At 48.9% G+C, this 19892-nt stretch overlaps 1 protein-coding gene across 1 annotated transcript; it reads left to right on the plus strand.

Moving 5' to 3' along the window:
- Positions 1-9802: 9802 nt before the first annotated feature.
- Positions 9803-18772, plus strand: FKBP4 (FKBP prolyl isomerase 4). The gene is made up of 10 exons (XM_007967181.3): positions 9803-10079; positions 11975-12119; positions 12561-12703; positions 13538-13658; positions 13924-14080; positions 14679-14769; positions 14867-14950; positions 15220-15405; positions 15950-16189; positions 17987-18772. Exons 1-10 carry the CDS (start codon positions 9975-9977, stop codon positions 18092-18094), a joined length of 1380 nt encoding a protein of 459 aa, XP_007965372.1. The 5' UTR covers positions 9803-9974; the 3' UTR covers positions 18095-18772.
- The last annotated feature ends 1120 nt before the right edge of the window (positions 18773-19892 follow it).

Consider the following 19892-nt stretch of genomic DNA (forward strand, 5'->3'; position numbering starts at 1 on the left):
AAGCTCCCACCGTACATCAAAGGTTAGTCTTAAGACCACATGAGTAAACAAGCTAGCTAGATAACTTCCCCACATTCTTTTGTTACTACTTTAATTTATTTAACTAAAGGTACAGGGAACAGGCTGCCTTTAGCCAGATCTATTATCAAAGTTATGTAAATTTCTCGGCCTTCCAGGAAGATTTGCATCCATCTCTATAACGATCTCTAATATTTTTCCCACCAGCCTGATTGAATCCCTACATTGGGGTAAAGAAGAAACATGCAGGTCAATAGTTTTCATTCCAAAAGGTTGTTCACACATTTATGGCAGCAGGTCCTAGATTGCCAACACCTCTAACCATCTGATTAGGTTTTTATGAGCCAAGTCTTATATATTCCATGAATCATGACCTTTTAGTCAATATAGCAACAGAGATTTCAACTTTTTGTTAAGGAATGGCCCTCTGGAGAAATTGTCAAATATTCATTTAACTCAGTTTTGTTTAGCTAATTAAAACACACTGGATTTGTATCGTTTCCTCATCTGGATGGGGAAACCTCCAGTGATGGCAGTGAAAAAAAAAAAAATCCTTTTAGGAATTTTGCAAACAAACCATTTCATTTGTAGATATAGACGCTCTAAAATTAGCCAATTTAAATTGTCCTATTAAGTAGAATTACTGATTTCACTTGAAAAGTATGGCTTCAGGAAAATTTTCACTTTAACTTGAAGTGATTATCTCATAGCTTGCTTAGAATAATAGCATCTCAGAAACATGAGTTTACCTGTGGCTTTTGTTTCGGTGAATTTTTTTTTCAAAAACCATTTACATGTGCATTTTATGTGTACACACACACACCAAAAAATAAAAATAAAAATAAAAATCTAGAATTTTCCTTAGACTTATAAGAAAACAAGGTCGGCCAGGTGCAGTGGCTCATGCCTATAATCCCAGCACTTTGGGAGGCCAAGGAGGGCGGATCACCTGAAGTCAGGAGTTCAAGACCAGCCTGACCAACATGGAGAAACCTCCCCTCTACTAAAAATACAAAAATTAGCCAGGCATGGTGGCGCATGCCTGTAATCCCAGCTACTTGGGAGGTTGAGGCAGGAGAATTGCTTGAACCCAGGAGGCAGAGGTTGCAGTGAGCCGAGATCGCGCCATCGTACTTCAGCCTGGGCAACAAAAGCGAAACTTCGTCTCAAAAAATAAAAATAAAAAACCATAAGTTCTGATGGAGTAATGACTGAAAATTTTCCCCAACATATAGAAAAGCTGTTCTCTAATGCAGAAGAAATAATATACCATGGTATCAAATGTTCTTTTCTAATAAAGGAAGCAACTACGGAAATCTTTTATTTATTCAAAGTAACCAGTATTATTGATGGAAAAAAAAACCCAACAACTCTTCCAACACTACTTTCAAAACAACATATCAAACTTGATTTTCATTAGAATGTAGTTATTTTGTCACATTAGTAAATCAAAAAGCAAGACCCAAATGTTTCATATTACATATGTGAACAATTATTAGGCTTCATCTTCTGGACAAAAAATGCCAAGTTAGTCTCTCTTCATAAAAAGCAATTACTGGCCAAGCATAGTGGCTCATGCCTGTAATCCTGACACTTTGGGAGGCCGAGGTGGGCTGATTGCTTGAGGCCAGGAGTTTGAGACCAGTCAACCCAACATGGTGAAACCCCGTCTCTACTAAAAACACAAAAATTAGCCGGGCATGGTGGCGAGCACCTGTAATCCCAGCTACTTGAGAGGCTGAGGCGAGAGAATCACTTGAACCCAGGAGGTGGAGGTTGCAATGAGCCAAGATCATACCACCGCACTCCAGCATGGACGACAGAGCAAGACCGTCTCAAAAAAAAAAAGCAATTACCATTGAGAAAACTTCACACTTGCCGCTTTTGCCACCATGAAGTCTACCTCACCTGAATCTTTCCACTTCATGAGAAACATCAGTTTTCCACTGCCATCTGTGGCACCGATTATTCTTCCAGGATCGAGACCTATGGCAAATCCTCCTGGTTTGTCAGCAGCATCTCTTTTCTTCTGTGATTTGCTGACATCGGATTCACTGTGAGATACAGATTTTCTTTTTGTACCATCTTTTTCTCTACCAGCTTTTTAATAATCAAGAAAAGCTTCAATTAACTCTGGACAAGTTAAATTTAAAAAAAAAAAAACATTTTTCAAGTTAAAAGACATGCCACAGACTAGAAGATAATTACTATATATATGTGTGTGTGTGTGTGTGTGTGTGTGTGTGTCAAAGCAAATCTTATCTATAATATATCAAGAAATCTCACAGATTAATAACCAGACAACAAAATTCTTTTTTTCTTTCTTTTTTTTCTTTTTTTTTTTGAGATGGAGTCTCACTTTGTCACCCAGGCTGGAGTGCAGTGGCGTGATCTCGGCTCACTGCAACCTCCACCTCCCAGGTCCAAGCAATTCTCCTGCCTCAGCCTCCCAAGTAGCTGGGATTACAGGAGCCCACCACAACGCCCAGCTAATTTTGTGTATTTTTAGTAGAGACAGGGTTTCACCATGTTAGCCAGGCTGGTCTCGAACTCCTGACCTCAGGTGATCCACCCGCCTCGGCCTCCCAAAGTGCTGGGATTACAGGTGTGAGCCACTGCGCCCGGCCAACAAAATCCTTTACAAGGGGCCAAAGATTTAGACAAGTCTTTCTTTTGTGAAAGACTGGATAGTTGGCCATCTGGATAGATGGCCGATAAGCATATGAAAAGCGTTCAACTTAATTAGCTATCAAGAAAATACAGATTATGTATTACGTATCTAGCCCTACATCCCCCAGGTGCACTAGAATGGAAAGGACTGACAATACCATGTGTTGGCAAGAGTATGGACCAACTGGTGCTCTTGTACACATTCGGTGGGAGTGTAACCTGAACCATAATTACAGGCAATTGTCAGTATCTACCAAAGCCAAACATGAGGAAAACCCAAATCCAGCAATTCCATTTCTTAGGTATCTACCAAACTGAAATAAGCATATATGTTCATCAAGAGTCATGTACAAATATATCCAGAGAAGCTTCATTCACCACAGCCAAAAACTAGAAGCCCCAATGTCATCAACAGTAGAACGGATACAGTGTGGGGTGTTCAAACCATGGAAGATTACAAAGCAGTGACAGGTAATGAGCTACTCCTGTCTGCCATGAGATGGATGAATTTCACAAACATAATGTGGAAGGAAGGAAGACAGTCATAAAAGAGTCTATACTGTACGATTCCTCTTGAAAGAGGCTCAAAACAGATAAAACTAACCTATTATGACAAAGGTCAGAATAGTGGTTGCTGTTGGAGATGACGATTGACTAGGAGGGAACATCCAGGAGCCTGAAGGGGGCTGACATTTTCTACATCTTCATCTGGGTGACAGTTTTGTGGACACATACGTATGGAAAAATGTATCAAGCTATACATTTAAGATTTATGTTTTGTCTCTTTTAAAAGTAAGTAAATACGATTTTCCATATTTCAAGCTCTTTCTCAAGTTGTAGCTCTTTGTGAGGCCTTCCCAGAATACTTTTCCCAGATGCTGCTATTCTGCACTTGGAAACTGTGCCCCACTGGCTAGCCCTGGGTTCTGCTCTACTTCTCTGTATAGGAAAGCTCCTTAAGGGAAGATTCTGTCACAGACTGTGCACTCCACAGCCTCTGGTAGAGACCTAGGAACCTAGTAGGTGCTCAATAAACATCTTTCCACCAGCTGGCCGTCTACAGGAAGTATAAATTTGTGGGGGCAAGCCCGGAGGACAGGGGCTGAGGGATGTTCTCCATCATTCTCTTTCCTTCCCCAAGTGGTTGGGGTGCCACATAATTAATCAATGAAGCCCCTGGCAAACAAGAGCACCTTTTAAAAAGGATACCCCTCTTCTCCAAGGGTGTATGAGTCTAACGAGGGACAGACTGGTCTATCCAGGAATCTATGTGAGAATCCCCACCCCGACCAGGGCTTCCAGCAACCTTTCTCCCCGTGAGGAAATTAAAGCTGAGGAGGTAAACCCAAGGGAAAACCAAAATAATTTCCCCAGAGGAGGCTACTTGTAGAGAGAAGGGCCATCTAACATCTCATCCGTGAGCCTATGTGAAGAGTTAAACTCAGAGATACTCTGAATCACATTTTGGCTAAATGCTAAAGGGCTACATATTAAAGTCAATATCTGACTAAACAAAAACTATTACCAACAAAGAATGAACTTCCAGGACACAAGAATAAATATGAATTCTCAATAAATTATTATTGCTATTGCAGTTCATACCTTTTCTAAAAGTTAGCAGACTGATCGTAGAAGTTTGATGTTATACTGAAGGAACAATAATGTCTTAATTCTCAATAACGACAGCTGCTGGATTGCTCCTATGCACACTGCAATGCACATTTATGATCTTAAATATACATTTACTTTCAACTGAGGACGATGGAAGGTAAGACTATTTTTCCCAAGTGACAATCCAAGTCCTAGTTATGCTAATTAGATATGATAATAACTTAGACACATACATGATGCTTTTTCTTTTTTTTTTTTTTTTTGAGACGGAGTCTCGCCCTGTCTCCCAGGCTGGAGTGCAGTGGCTGGATCTCGGCTCACTGCAAGCTCCGCCTCCCGGGTTCACGCCATTCTCCTGCCTCAGCCTCCCAAGTAGCTGGGACTACAGGCGCCCGCCACCTCGCCCGGCTAGTTTTTTGTATTTTTTAGTAGAGACGGGGTTTCACCGTGTTAGCCAGGATGGTCTCGATCTCCTGACCTCGTGATCCACCACATGATGCTTTTTCATATGTAAAATTGTGTTTATTTTTTGGTAGAGACAGGGTATCACTATGTTGCCCAGGATGGTCTTGAATTCCTGGCCTCTAGCAATCCTCCTGCCTCAGCTTCCCAAGGTGCTGAGATTACAGGCATGAGCCACCGCACCCAGCCACATGATCCTTGATCACACACAAGTTCAAGGAAGACAGAAATAATGCTGAAATCAGCCTTTGGCTATTTGACCCTCTGAAGATCCAGGCCAAAGCCAAATTTCAGCGCATCCACAGATACAGTAGGATGAAGATTTGCTTCTTCCTATCTCTCCAAGAGCAAAACAAAAATATGTGTATTTATCAGAAGCAAGAATTAGATTTTATAAAAGGAAACACACTTTCTTCCAGCACCAAATATCCCATCACCTCCCCTCAAGGAGATCAGCTAATGGTGGGATTCATGCAAGTGTTGACACCAAGTCTACCTTTAATGAGCTTTCAGTCTTGTTGGAATGACAAAACATCAGCAGGTGAAGCTACTGTGAGTTACATGAGATAGTCAAGTTCATAGTCAAGTGTCCAGGAGCATAAAGCACAGATGTAATTTAACATCAGAAGAGAAGCACTCCTCTGAAACTCTAGATAAGCAAAGCCTTATCTAGACCAGTGGCTTTTTCAACTTCAGGGCTAGAGACTTCCACATCTTCAACTGCATATTCCAAGGCTGGGTGCTGTGGCTCATGCCTGCAACCCCAATACTTTGGAGGGCTGAGACGGGAGGATCGCTTGAGCTCAGGAGTTCGAAACCAGCCTGGGCAACACAGTGAGACCCTGTCTCTACAAAAATAAAATTACTGGGCGTGGTGGCATGTGCCTGTAGTCCCAGCTACTTGGAAGACTGAGGTAGGAGGACTGCTTGAGCTTGGGAGATTGAGGCTGCAGTGAACCATGTTCATGCCACTGCACTCCAGCCTGGGTGACAGAGCTCGAGAGCCTGTCTCAAACAAACAAACAAACAAACAAAAAACACGACTGCATATTCCAGCAATCAACAGACTGAAGTGTGGCACACACACTACCACTCACCTACTCCCTGTGTACCATACACAAGTTCAGGTACTTCACACGTAATATCCCATTGCCAGTCGCAGTGGCTCACACCTGTAATCCCAGCACTTTGGGAGGCCAAAGAGGGAGGATCACTTGAGCTTGAGTTCAAGACCAGCCTGGGCAATACAGGGAGATCCCATCTCTACAAAAAAAAAATGTTTTTAAGTTAGTCAGGCACGGTGGTCTGTGCCTGTGCAGTCCCAGCTACTCCAGAGGCTGAGGTGGAAGGATTTGCTTCAGCCTGGGAGGCGGAGTCTGCAGTGAGCTGTGATGCACCACTGCACTCCAGTCTGGGCAACAGAGTGTGACCCTGCCTCCAAAAAATAAATCACCCATTTAATCTTCAAAGAAAACCCCTAAGAGAAAGGCATTATTGTGACAGCCATTTTAGGGACAAGGAAACCTTCCTCCAGGACTCACAGGGTCAGTTCAATGATGAAGCTGAGATTTGAACCCAGGTAAAGAGCCCGTGCTGGAGTTGGAACCCAGGAGAATCCAATCCAGAGCCCATGAGCTTAACCTTCACATGGGTCTTCACTGTGTACAGGCCTCGTATAGGGGCCCACTATTTTTAAATTGTATGAAAATGGAACTAAAATCACTCACATAAATAAATATTTTAAGAAATATGTAATAGCTTTTTTGGTCAGAGTTTCTATTTTCTCAATCAACAGACACCAAAGTTAACAAGAAAAAATGTGGGCCAGGCGCGGTGGCTCACGCCTGTAATCCCAGCCCTCTGGGAGGCTGAGGCCGGTGGATCACAAGGTCAGGAGATTGAGACCATCCTGGCTAACACGGTGAAACCCCGTCTCTACCGAAAATACAAAAAACTAGCCGGGCGAGGTGGCGGCGCCTGTAGTCCCAGCTACTCGGGAGGCTGAGGCAGGAGAATGGCGTAAACCCGGGAGGCGGAGCTTGCAGTGAGCTGAGATCGCGCCACTGCACTCCAGCCTGGGCGGCAGAGCGAGACTTCGTCTCAAAAAAAGAAAAGAAAAGAAAAGAAAAAATGTAAGGTCTTTAATGGTTTTTTTTTTTTTTTTTTTGGCATTACATTTTTGACAAATTATACTGGGAACGTTCTAACTCGGGCTGGGTGACAGATTTCCAGGTTTCACTGCACTGGTATGCTGCATAACATGTACGCATACATGAACACACACACGCCTATATGCATTTCACAGTCTTTTGAACGATCCAAATATTATATAATTCTTTGGATGTTAAGTGCATTGGCAGCCTAGGAAGGTCAAAATATGAACTGTAGAAACAAGGGGTCTTGATGTGTAAATGATGGGCCCAGAGTTTGGGATCTGAGCCAGGTCAGCTCTAAGAGGTTCCCTGTGACAAGAACAAAGTTTCTGATCCCAGCAGGAGTCACCTACAGATAAGGTGGATGAGAAAAAGTGTGCTGACTCCCTTCTGCAAAAAAAGTGGACATTTTGGAAGAATTTCGAGTGGTACCAGTTAAACATCTTTAATGAGAATACTAACTTAAATGGCCTGGGGAAAGGGTGAGGAGATAGAGGAAAGAGACTAAAACACGTGCACACTTTCTATAGTATGTGTACTTTTTATGACCAGAAAAATATCACATAAACGACATGGAAATATCCTAAGAGAAACAGTAAGTTCCCGCTCCAGGATTCAAGACCCCAATGCCTGTGGTCCCCTAGTTTCCTCCTTCACTGTGTGGGGACAGAGCTTCTCACTGGGAACCTTGTCCTCATGCCCTTGCCTGTCTCACAGATCTCTGTTTTCTTAGCCCTTTGTCCCCATCTCCACCGCAGCGCCTATCAGATCACATTACCGACCGTTATTTACCAACTGCGGAGCTGGAGGCGAGCAATGTGCTAGCTAGATACCATTACACAGATTCGCTGTTTTTAACCATTAAATCGCCCTCTTTTACAAATGTTACTATCCCTATTTTACAGACAAATCGAAACATAAAGATTAACTAACCTGCCCCAAATTAAACAGCTCACATAACACATGGGTCACCCAACTCCCCTTACTCCAAAGCACACGCTCATTCCACCAGGGTAGTAGGCTATATGTTAATGTCTAGGCAGGCAATCTGAAGAGCTCCATTAAGGATGTGCTGGACAGAATTAAAGGAGGGGTCCTACACTGCCTGCTTCCGATGAAGAAAAAGACGCAGAAAAGAAACCGCCACACGTGGAGTATCAGTAGGTGCAAGCCAAGGACAGTTTGCGGTAAACTGCCACCCCGGAAGCGAGCACCCACCATCCTCGTCTCCCGGAGTTTGGGTGGCCCCTGGCACTGTTACTTCTGCAGAAAAGTAATGGATTGAACCCCTACAGAGGCAGCGCCCCCCGCCCCGAATCCTCTGAAATTGTCTCCAGTTACCTAAAGAGACCTCATTATAGCTCAACTCATTTGTACTGTAAATCGCTGGAGCGAAGGGCTGTTTCTTCTGCATCCCTTTCAAGTTCCCTCGGCAGGGACTACAATAAATCATCACATTATGATGCTGAAAGTTCATCTCTAACAAGCTTTCAATTTAGTTTGATGAGACAATGGCGTACAACGGTACGGTGCCGGGCACATAACGGGAAGTCCAAAAATATAATTATTATTGGAATAAAAATTCACGCTGGGCGCAGTGGCTCACGCCTGTAATCCGAGCACTTTGGAAGGCCGAGGCGGGCGGATCATTTGAGACCAAAAGTTCGAGACCAGCCTGGGCAACATGGCGAAACCCCGTCTCTACTAAAAATACAAAAATTAGTCGGCGCGGTGGTGGACGCCTGTCGTCCCAGCTACAGAGAGCCAAGATCTCACCACTGCACTGCAACCTGGGAGACAGAGCGAGACCCTGTCTCAAAAAAAAAAAAAAAAAAAAAAGAAAAACAAAAAAAGTCAGCCAAGACTTGGAAAAGTTAACTTAAAAAAGGAAAATTCATGCAGCCAGTAACTATTGGACACCACTCACCAGGCACTATGCTAAACTGGGGTTAGGTGCTGAGCAAAACCAGGCCCCACTCTAGATGGCTCTGTAGGTCCCACGACCATGGCTTAGGCGACACGGGCAGTTGCGCACTGCACAGGCTGTCGAAAAACACTGGGGAAACAAACATTGAGAGGAAAAGACTCCTTTTGGAAAACAGAGTGACTTTTCTCGTGAGGGGGCACCCACGTGTGTAAGCATTCGCAGAAATGGCAGCTGTATTACCGCCGGGAAGGGTCCCCGGAGTGCGTGCCCCGTCTGAGTTCCGAGCTGGGCGGGCCATGCCTCGCCAACCCCGATGCTCGCAGCATCTGCAGGCGCTGGGATAGGCACCGCTGCCTGACCCGGGCTTCCCGGCTCTGGGGAAACCGAGGTCGCTTTCCCCCGCTCTCTGCAGCGGGGTAGCGTTGTCCGCTCACTCCCCCCTCCCCAGACGCCCTTGCCCTCTTTCCCCCAGGTAGGGAAGGGTCTACGCGGGTCATAGCGGAGAGACCACGCCGCCCGTGGTGACGGCCGGTCCCGGGGAGGGGGCGCCGCCACTGCCATCCCGCCGCCCGCGCTCCCCACACCCCGCCGCAGGCGCAGCGGACTGGTGGAGTGATGTCGGGAGATCGATCGAGAAGAATCTGGAAGAATCCGGTTAGACAGGGAAGCGGGCGGGGATGGGAGGGAGGGAGGGCCAGGGGAGACCGCTGGGGAGATCCCCAGAGTCCGAGGGTCCCCGGAGAAGGGGGAGGGGGCAGGCAGCCAGAAGGAAGCAAGAACCAGAAAAAAAAAAAAAAAAGAAAAAAGATTCCGAAGCGCCCGCAGCACTAAGCCCGAACCGGCTCAGTCCCGCCGTCTCTAGAAAGTTCTGCACCCCGCCCCCTCTGTCCGCGCTCCCGCTCCTCCCAGCCCCTCCCTCGCGGCGGGGCGGGACCAATCGCTCCCCGAGCGGCTCCTGACCCACCTACCCCCGCTCCCGCGCCGCGTGCAGAGGTGCTCGAGCCTCCTCGCGGTCCGCAGTCAGTACCGCCGCGCCCGGCCTCCCGCACGCGCCGCAGGTAGCGCCCCCGCCAGCGGCCCAGGGTGCGCTCGCGCCGGTGCCAGCTCCCGGAGAAACGGCGCGCCGCGCGGAGATGACAGCCGAGGAGATGAAGGCGACCGAGAGCGGGGCGCAGTCGGCGCCGCTGCCCATTGAGGGAGTGGACATCAGCCCCAAACAGGACGAAGGCGTGCTGAAGGTGAGGGGCGGCGGGGCCTGCGGGGGCGGCCGAACCTGGGGCCCTGCGGGCCGCCCTTCCGCCGAGCCCGGAGCCCGCGGCCGGGCACGGGTCGAGGCGGCCGCCTCTGCAGCCTCGCGCCGTCCCGCCGGGGGCCGGTGGCATCGCCGTCCCGTACCGGGCTGCGTCGTTTGAGGCACCGAGGCCGACCATGCGCTCAGCAGGGGGGCGGCCTAGGTGCGCCGGCCGAGGCCCCAGGCTCCCCAGCCCCCAGCGCCCGGGCCGGGGAAGGGGGTCGGGATTGCAGTGCCCACCCCGGCGCGCGCGGGGCAGCGGAGAGGGGCGGGGCGACCGCCGCGGGCCCGCGAGCCGCAGCCCGGGGCCAGGCCGGGCCTCCCGCGCCACGCCGCCCCCGACCCCCGCGGCCCCAGCGGAGCTGCCAGCCGCGGGGGCCGCCTCGTTGGTGGCGGTGCCAGGGCTCGCCCACCCGGGCGGTGGAACACGGGCCAGGACGGGGAGCGACTCCCCACAGTGCTTTCCTGGCCCGGCGGCCTTTGTGCGACGCAGGCGCGACAGGGTTCCGGCGCCCTCCCGGGGTCCCCTGGCGACGCCGGGACCCAGCGAGGTCCCCACTCGCCGCGCGCGGCGCCCCCTCCCTCGGCCCCGGGGAGGCCGGGCGCGGGGAATGCCGGGAGCTGTAGTCCCCTCCCCCCCGCCGCCTCCCGGAGCCGGGACTGCGGGGTGTGGGGCGGAGAGGAGGCGCTCTGCTGTGGAGCCTGCGGCCGAGTGACCGCTCGACTACAAATAGCCTGGGGAGCTGTGGGGAGGGCATCTTGACCTGGGCCAGGACAACCTGCCATGGGTCGGAGCAGTTTCCGGGGAGAGTCCGGAGATGAATTCCCAGCCCGTGTCTTATGCCTTCTCCCCATCCGCTGCTCCTCCTCATCCTGGCTTCCCACCGCTGAGCTCCGCGTGTGTGGCCCCCGCCTCAGGGGGCCTTTACCTGGTCCACAAGTGCATCTGTCTTTGCACCAGATTATTGGGGACCTCGAGCGTCTGCTCCAGCGGCTCTCCTGTGCTGTGGCTTCCCCTTCTCGCTCCAGCGTCCTGCTGTTTTCTATGAGATTGTTATTCCAGAAAGGGTCATTTCCCCTTTGATCCGCCATTCCTTCCCTTTTACCTTTCTACTCCTTAAAGACCCTGTCCATTCTCCGTGGAAGCTTTCCCTTAGAGGGTAACCACACACCTACCAGGTGGCGCTAAAGAAACCTATGTGTTTTTGGGAAATAACTCCAGCCCTGGTCTTAAACAGCCTACCAGTGAGGAATACTCCGCTCCCAAGTCAGAGTTTAAGGTCCCATGGAGAGCCTCTGGGTTCACTTATAACCTGGTTTCTTCCTTACCTGTTTTGAACTGTTTCTGTTCTCTTCACTCATACTCCTCTCGTTCTCCTGTCTCCAAACCAGACCTTAATCTGATGACCACTGGCATGAAGGAAGGAGGAGGAAGTGTGGCATAAATACTTCCCTCTTTGTCGATGATAATAATAATCTATTATTCAACCCTTTACTGGTCTAATCTTCCAACAACTGTAGGAGATAGGGATTATCATCACTGCTTTACAAATAAGGTGTGGAGAATTTTTAAAACTTATCCATACAGCGGAAACTTGAACTCGAATCTCTCAGCCTTTTGTCTCGTTTTTCAAACCAAGTCTTGCTGCACCTGAAGAAAGACAAGGAGGTTAGTTGACTCCTAAGTCAACTTGCTAGTAGCTGAATCTGGAGGGACAAGTAGGCAGAGGAGGATGAACACAGAGAAGTCCCTTTATGTTCCCTCTGGAGGCTTGCAGGCAGTGTTGGTGCCCCTTTCGGCCCCAAACCCTGGGTTACTCACTTTCTCCCCCTTCCTCCCAGGTCATCAAGAGAGAGGGCACAGGTACAGAGATGCCCATGATTGGGGACCGAGTCTTTGTCCACTATACTGGCTGGCTATTAGATGGCACAAAGTTTGACTCCAGTCTGGATCGCAAGGACAAATTCTCCTTTGACCTGGGAAAAGGTAGGCATGGTCAGTGGGCTGGTAGGATAGGTTCGAGGTGGACACAAGCTGTCACAAGCAGAAACCATTTTCTCAGGACCAAGCTCAGGGAGGAATGGTTTATCACAGTCTGTTAACTCTTTCGGTCACTCTTTTTTTTTCTACCGTTCTGTAACTATACTGATCTTTGTCTCCCCTTCTCCTGATCACCTCCCAACACCTTACTCCCCCTTCAGAGGTGGACTGTCTTGCATCTTAAACTCTTTTGTTCAGGGTCAGGTGATCTTTTACAGTTCTTAGACCTGGTAGCACTTAATGCAACCAGGTATCTCACCTTCTGGTCCCATTTCTAAAGGATGTTCAGCTTCCCCATGAGTGTGGTGCATTAACTCTTCAGAAGCACTGTTTGAGCCCAGAATCAGAACCCTGCTAAGGTGGTCCTGTTTGCCTCTGTACCTGCAGGGGAGGTCATCAAGGCTTGGGACATTGCCATAGCAACCATGAAGGTGGGGGAGGTGTGCCACATCACCTGCAAACCAGAATATGCCTACGGTTCAGCAGGCAGCCCTCCAAAGATTCCCCCCAATGCCACGCTTGTATTTGAGGTGAGTGTCCGGCCACTGACATCAGGCTAAGAGCCAGGCCTTATCTCAGCCCAATGCCTGGCTGCCCTCCAGCCCTTCCTGCTTCTTGGAGACAATGTAGCCAAGGCTGAGGGCCTGGCCTTATGGGAGGAGAAATGCAGAGGGCTCTGCTGCTGCTAGTAATGGAAGTAACCGAAGCTTCGGGTAGCAAGAGGCAGGCACAAGCCCCTCTCCAGACTCAAAGCATGGTTGGGGTTAAGACGTCTTTATCTCCCGAGCGGTACCCAGAAGAATACTGAAAGGAGTCGGGAGGTCAGAAACGATGGCCCATTGTAAGTGGCAGTACAGAATATTGGTGCTCTAGAGATCAGAAGAGGGAGCAATAGCTCCCCTGTGGGTCAAGGGCTGAGAAAAGGCTTCACTGAGGAGATAGAACTTGACATTGTTCAATCTGAAAATGGTTGAGCCAATCCGTGGGCCCTTGAATACTGAGAAACTGCTGAGAGATGTTGGGTAATCATTTCTAATACCTACCAGATTGGGCTTATCAGGTAGTGTGGATTAGGATTATCTGGAATGCATCCCAATATGTCCTTGTTAGTAGAGCAGGTAGCAAGATCTAGATTGCTGTCCTCAGCTTAACTGAAATCTATGTAGTCTGCCCACCTCTTCCAAAGTTGAGATTAGGGCAGCCCCCAAGAACTTCAAAAAAGTGCTGCTCTACCCAACTCTTCGTGACTGCCCTTGTGGTCAGATCTGGCCTGGCAGTTAGTAGGGACTCTCCCGGATGAGAAAGACTGTTTCACTGCCCATGAGTTAGTATGGGAAAGAATTGTGTTACATCCTGTCCCACAGGTGGAGTTGTTTGAGTTTAAGGGAGAAGATCTGACGGAAGAGGAAGATGGCGGAATCATTCGCAGAATACGGACTCGCGGTGAAGGCTATGCGAAGCCCAATGAGGGCGCTATCGTGGAGGGTGAGACAGTACAGTCTGGGCTTTCAATTCTAATTCTGATATTTAGGTCTTGTGTGGCTTTGGGCAAGTCACTTCCCTTCTCTGAGCCTATTTTCTTGTCCGTAAAATGAGGGGTTGGACCATATTCTCTTTAAATCACTCCAGATCTGAGAACACAGCTAGGAGAATCTTGGGGGTGATGGGGTGATGTAGGGAGGCTGATGGCATCCTTCCTCAGTCACCTGCCCTCTTACAACTCTGGTACACTGCCTCTCTTTCATACCAGTTGCACTGGAAGGGTACTACAAGGACCAGCTCTTTGACCAGCGGGAGCTCCGCTTTGAGATTGGCGAGGGGGAGAACCTGGATCTGCCTTATGGTCTGGAGAGGGCCATTCAGCGCATGGAGAAAGGAGAACATTCCATTGTGTACCTCAAGCCCAGGTGAGGGGTGGGCACTTCGTAGAGTAGGCAGGCAGGCAAACCAAGATCAAAGATATAAAATGAATTGTAGAACCAGCTGTTTGTATCCTTTTTAACTCTGGCCACACCAAACATACACCATTATGATATCCTCACTATACTTAGAAGCGTGGCCACAATTGTCTACATCTTCTTGGATCTAAGCCCAGTCTTTTCAGTCATAGTTGCTACACTTTCCTCTGCCATCGAGATTTTCTTCTCCATTAATTTATTCAGTCATTAGTGAAACAGCTACTACATGCCAGGCACTACTGAAAATTCCTAGGGGTTCAGAGACTAATAGAACATTGTTTCTGCCTTCTAATTCTAGCTCACTGTTTAGTGAGGTGCCATTTAAATTAGTAATCACACTGCTGCCTGGCTATAAGTTATTAGAAGGGTATGAAGGATGCTGAGGGGCCATCTGATGGTGTGAAGAGGCAAGGGAATATTTGCCAAACATTTGCACCAACTCTCAAGGGATGGGAAGGTACTTTCCAGGAAATGGACGGGAAGCCTTTTCAGCCTGGAGCAGGTTAAGTGTTGCCAAGACGACACGTCGTGTTTTTCACCCCTGCAGCTATGCTTTTGGCAGTGTTGGGAAGGAAAAGTTCCAAATCCCACCAAATGCCGAGCTGAAATATGAATTACACCTCAAGAGTTTTGAAAAGGTAAGTTTGCTCAGGGTCTCCCCACCTAAAGTCAAGTTCCACCCTGTACGTACTCTGGGGTAACTGACAACTCTGTTTCTCTCCTGGGGTGTGGCAGGCCAAGGAGTCTTGGGAGATGAATTCAGAAGAGAAGTTGGAACAGAGCACCATAGTGAAAGAGCGGGGCACTGTGTACTTCAAGGTGAGCCAATAGTCACTGTCCTAAGGACACTCCCAGGAAGAGTTGCTCTGAGCCTACCCTTCCCTTGGTGACTGAGATCATTTTCTGCCAAGAAATGGACAGGTTGGCACCTGCCATCTTCACTTCGTATATGTGAGCTTGCTGGCCTTGCCAGTGGGAGGGGTGGGAGCAGGAACCTCTTGTGGCCATGTGTCACTGATATCTGCAGGGTATAAGAGCCTGGTACCACTGAACCTGTGCCAGGTCCCTGAGCCTTTGTCCCATTCTAGGAAGGCAAATACAAGCAAGCTTTACTACAGTATAAGAAGATTGTGTCCTGGCTGGAGTATGAGTCTAGTTTTTCCAGTGAGGAAGCACAGAAGGCACAGGCCCTTCGACTGGCCTCTCACCTCAACCTGGCCATGTGTCATCTGAAACTACAGGCCTTCTCTGCGGCCATCGAAAGCTGTAACAAGGTGAGGCCCCCGCAGAGGGCATGGAAGCAGCATTCACAGGCAGAGCTGAGTGCCAGCATGTCTGAAACTTCCCCTTGGTGACCAGGGCAGGGAAAGCAGGGTGGATCAGTGGGAGCTCTGAGGTTACAGGCCACAGGCCTGGATGCAAGTATTCATAGCAAGCACCTTAGCTTTAGTGGTGGGAAGCAGTTGGCACAGAAGTAGGAGGGACACAGGGAATGGGAAGAATCACGTAAGAGTTTTCTCCCACCTTGGTTCTTAGCCTCTCCGCTTACCTACTTGCTTTATTCTAAAGTGAATGTTGATGTCTGAAGTCTTTTTATTTCATCCAAAGACCTGCTGTCTTCCCTCTCTGCCTGTTGGATTAAATGACGTTCCTTCCTAGACCTTGGATTGTTCCATTTAATGCCCCAGGCCTTGTTCTTCCTGGGGTGGAGCCAGCCATTTGCAGTCCTGCTGAGGGGTACTTTTGGAACCCAGTCTTGGCCAGATGAGCTACAAGCCCTGAGCTCCCACGATGTTGCTTCCTCCCTGCATCCTTTAGGCCCTAGAACTGGACAGCAACAATGAGAAGGGCCTCTTCCGCCGGGGAGAGGCCCACCTGGCCGTGAATGACTTTGAACTGGCACGGGCTGATTTCCAGAAGGTCCTGCAGCTCTACCCCAACAACAAAGCCGCCAAGACCCAGCTGGCTGTGTGCCAGCAGCGGATCAGAAGGCAGCTTGCCCGGGAGAAGAAGCTCTATGCCAATATGTTTGAGAGGCTGGCTGAGGAGGAGAACAAGGTGAGGATTGGGGTGGGGAACAGTGGGAATAGCATCCCTCCACGGAACCTGGCTACTGTGGGCTCTTGGTGCCTTTGGTTGTCTGTGCTGATCCCAGAAACCAAAAGTTGCCCTTTTCCCTGGAGCATTAAGGAGCATGTGTTCCCTGCTGTTGGGGCCGTGTTCTGTGATCAGTGCTGGGAACCCACCCACAAGCCCCAGAAGTTGGGTTGGTTGCTCTGAGTGTAATTCCCGATTTATGTTTTCTTGTGGGCCAGGCACGGTGGCTCACACCTGCAGTCCCAGCACTTTGCAGGGCCAAAGTGGGAGGATCACTTGAACCCAGTAGGTAGAGACCTCAGTGACTTATGATGGCACCACTGCACTCCATCCTGAGTGACAAAATGAGACCCTGTCTTAAAAAAAAAAAAAAAAAAGCTAGATGCTTTTTATGTGTGATTAAATAAATGATACATTTACGTAGTTAAATTCAAACTGTACCAGAGTATGTACAGTCAAAAGTCTGCCTCCCCCACCAGAAGCAGCTGACCCTTCAGGTTCTCGTATGGTTCCAGTGTATTGCATCAATGCACAGGCAGACATTCATGTTGCTTTCTCCCTTTCCCCTAACAAGAGGCAACGTGCTCTATGATTTGGCACATACTGTGCTTTTTTCACATGATAGTAGCTGGAGCTTATTTTACATCAGTATTTAAAGAACTTTTACATTCTTCTTTAGGCTTACATAGTATTCCATTGTGTGGATGTGGCTTATCTTAGTCAGTCAGTCACCTTTTAGTCTTCCAGTGTTGTTGGTGTTTTTTTTCTGAGGCAGTTTCACTCTGTCACCCAGGCTGGAGTGCAGTGGCACGATCTTGGCTCACTGCAAACTCCGCCTCCCGGGTTCAAGCGATTCTCCTGCCTCAGCCTCCCGAGTAGCTGAGATTACAGGTGCCCACCAGCACACCCGGCTAATTTTTGTATTTTTAGTAGAGACGAGGTCTCACCATGTTGACCAGTCTGTCTCGAACTCCTGACTTTAGTGATCTGCCTGCCCCTGCCTCCCAAAGTGGTGGGATTACAGGTGTGAGCCACCATGCCTAGCCAGTCTTAAACAGTGTTCTAAACCAGCACTGTCCAGTAGAAATATAGTATCAACCACATGTAATTCAAAATTTTCTGGTAACCATGTTAAAAAGGTGAAAAACAAATGGAATTAAATTTTAGTTGCATTTGTGTATTTTTCAAACCATCTTCAAAATCCAATGTATATTTTGCATTAAAAACACATGAGTTTGAACTAGCCACTTACAGTAGTGGCTACCATATGGGACAATACTGCTTAGAACAGCATTGTAGTGAGTAACCTTGTGAGTTCATAATTTGCACATATATAAGTGTTTAGTTTTGTTTGAGACAGTGTCTCTTGCCCTGTCGCCCAGGCTGGAGTGCAGTGGCAGAGTCTCAGCTCACTGCAACCTACGCCTCCAGGGCTCAGGCAATCCTCGTCTTAACCTCTCGAGTAGCTGGGACTACAGGTGCATGCCACCACGCCCAACTAATTTTTGTAATTTTTGTTGAGCTGAGGTTTCACCATGTTGCCCAGGCTGGTCTCAAACTCCTGGGCTCGAGCAATCTGCCCACCTCAGCCTCCCAAAGTTCTGGGATTACAGGTGTGAGCCACCAGGCCTGGCCTATACAGATATATGTTTAGGACAGATGTAGGAGAATGGGTGTATCTGTGTAATTCTGCTAGAAATTAAGTGTGTGTTTTTTCACTTGTGATGTCAGCCTCTTTGCTGTTCCTCTTCCTTGCAGGCCAAGGCAGAGGCTTCCTCAGGACACCACCCCACTGACACAGAGATGAAGGAGGAGCAGAAGAGCAACACGGCAGGGAGCCAGTCTCAGGTGGAGACAGAAGCATAGCCCCTCTCCACCAGCCCTACTCCTGCGGCTGCCTGCCCCCAGTCTCCCCCCTCCACCCTGTTAGTTTTGTAAAAACTGAAGAATTTTGAGTGAATTAGACCTTTATTTTTCTATCTGGTTGGATGGTGGCTTTAGGGGGAAGGGGGAAAGGAGTAGGCTGGGGGATTGAGGTGGGGAATCATTTTAGCTGGTGTCACCCCCTCTTCCCTTCCCCCTTTGCACATGAACATATGTCCATCCATACGTACTCATCAGAATGTTAATTTATTTTGCTCCCTCTGTTAGGTCCATTTTCCAAGGGTAGAAGAGGCAGGTGGTAGGGATGGGGTCTGATATGAACCCAGGGTGGAGAGGGAGACTCCTGGGCAGCCGTTTTCCTCATCCTTTCCCTCTCCCAGTCCATTTCCAAACGTGGCCTCCATGTGGGTGCTAGGGACATGGGAAAAACCACTGCTCTGCCATTTCTTCTCTGTTCCCTTCCTCACCCCCAGCGGTGTGGCTGATGTCTTCTGGTGTGATGGTGACCACCCCTCGTTCCCTGTTCTGGTATTTCCCCTGTCAGTTTCCCCTCTCAGCCAGGCTGTGTCCCGAAATCCCTCAGCCTCTTCTCCGCACGTTGCTGAAGGTCCAGGCTTGCCTCAAGTTCCGTGCTTGAGCAATAAAGTGGAAACAATAAAACCTGGGTGTCAGACAACCCTTTTTGTTCAGCCTTGGAGGGGTGGGTATGGGTGGGTACATAATGGGTAGTGGCAAAATTAAGGGGTCACCCACTTAGTCCCAGTTGAGCTTAAATGAGTGCAGCATCTCAAGTAGACACCGTAGTTGGGCAGGAAGCAGCCCCACGATGCAGGGCTTCCTGAGCACTGCACAGGCTGCAGCTGGGACTTGGGTCTGTGCGCTCCCTCCCTCCAGCAACCTGGCAGTTTTTAGTGCCTCTGGTTTTCTTCCCTGACGCTTAGGAAGAGGAAAGTATAAAGATCTAGAAGACTGGGACACCGTGCATGTTCATTTTGAAGTTGGAATTGGTCTTCTGCCTACCTCTGATATGGCAGAGGTATCTGTGCATTTTGGTTTTTGTTTTGTTTTGTTTTGTTTGTTTGTTTTTTGAGACGGAGTCTCGCTCTCGCCCAGGCTGGAGTGCAGTGGCGCGATCTCGGCTCACTGCAAGCTCCGCCTCTCTCCTGCCTCAGCCTCCTGAGTAGCTGGGACTACAGGCGCCCGCCACCACACCTGGCTAGTTTTTTGTATTTTTAGTAGAGACGGGGTTTCACCGTGGTGTCGATCTCCTGACCTTGTGATCCGCCAACCTTGGCCTCCCAAAGTGCTGGGATTACAGGCGTGAGCCGCCGCGCCTGGCTACATTTTGGTTTCTTAACAAGGTAAAAATCCTGGTGTCACTAACCTCAGTCAGATAACGTTTACATGATTAAGGTCGAGAGTAAAGAGTGGTCATGCCCAGCTTCCTTCCCAGCCTTAACAGGAAACGGCTTGTGCTTTTTTCCTAACTGTGCTTTGACCCTTAACTCCTATGGCATGATGGGGCCCTGGGAGAAGCCAGGCAGCACAAGCCAGTCATGCTGAGCTGCCTCTAGATGATCCTGGCTCCAGGCCAGAGCCCTGGTCTGCCCTCATTCCTCTCTCCTACTGTGGGCTCTCCAGTCCTTTCCCAACAGTGATGTGGTTGTCTGCTTAGCCACATGCCTGTATAGTTCCTTCCAGAAGAAATTTATAATGGTGGAAGATTGATTTCTGTGTGAAAATTTTCACCAAGTCATACAACATAGCTGATGCTGGAGTC

The sequence above is a fragment of the Chlorocebus sabaeus genome, chromosome 11 (genome assembly GCF_047675955.1).
Source record: "Chlorocebus sabaeus isolate Y175 chromosome 11, mChlSab1.0.hap1, whole genome shotgun sequence".
Classification (NCBI taxonomy): Eukaryota; Metazoa; Chordata; class Mammalia; order Primates; family Cercopithecidae; genus Chlorocebus; species Chlorocebus sabaeus.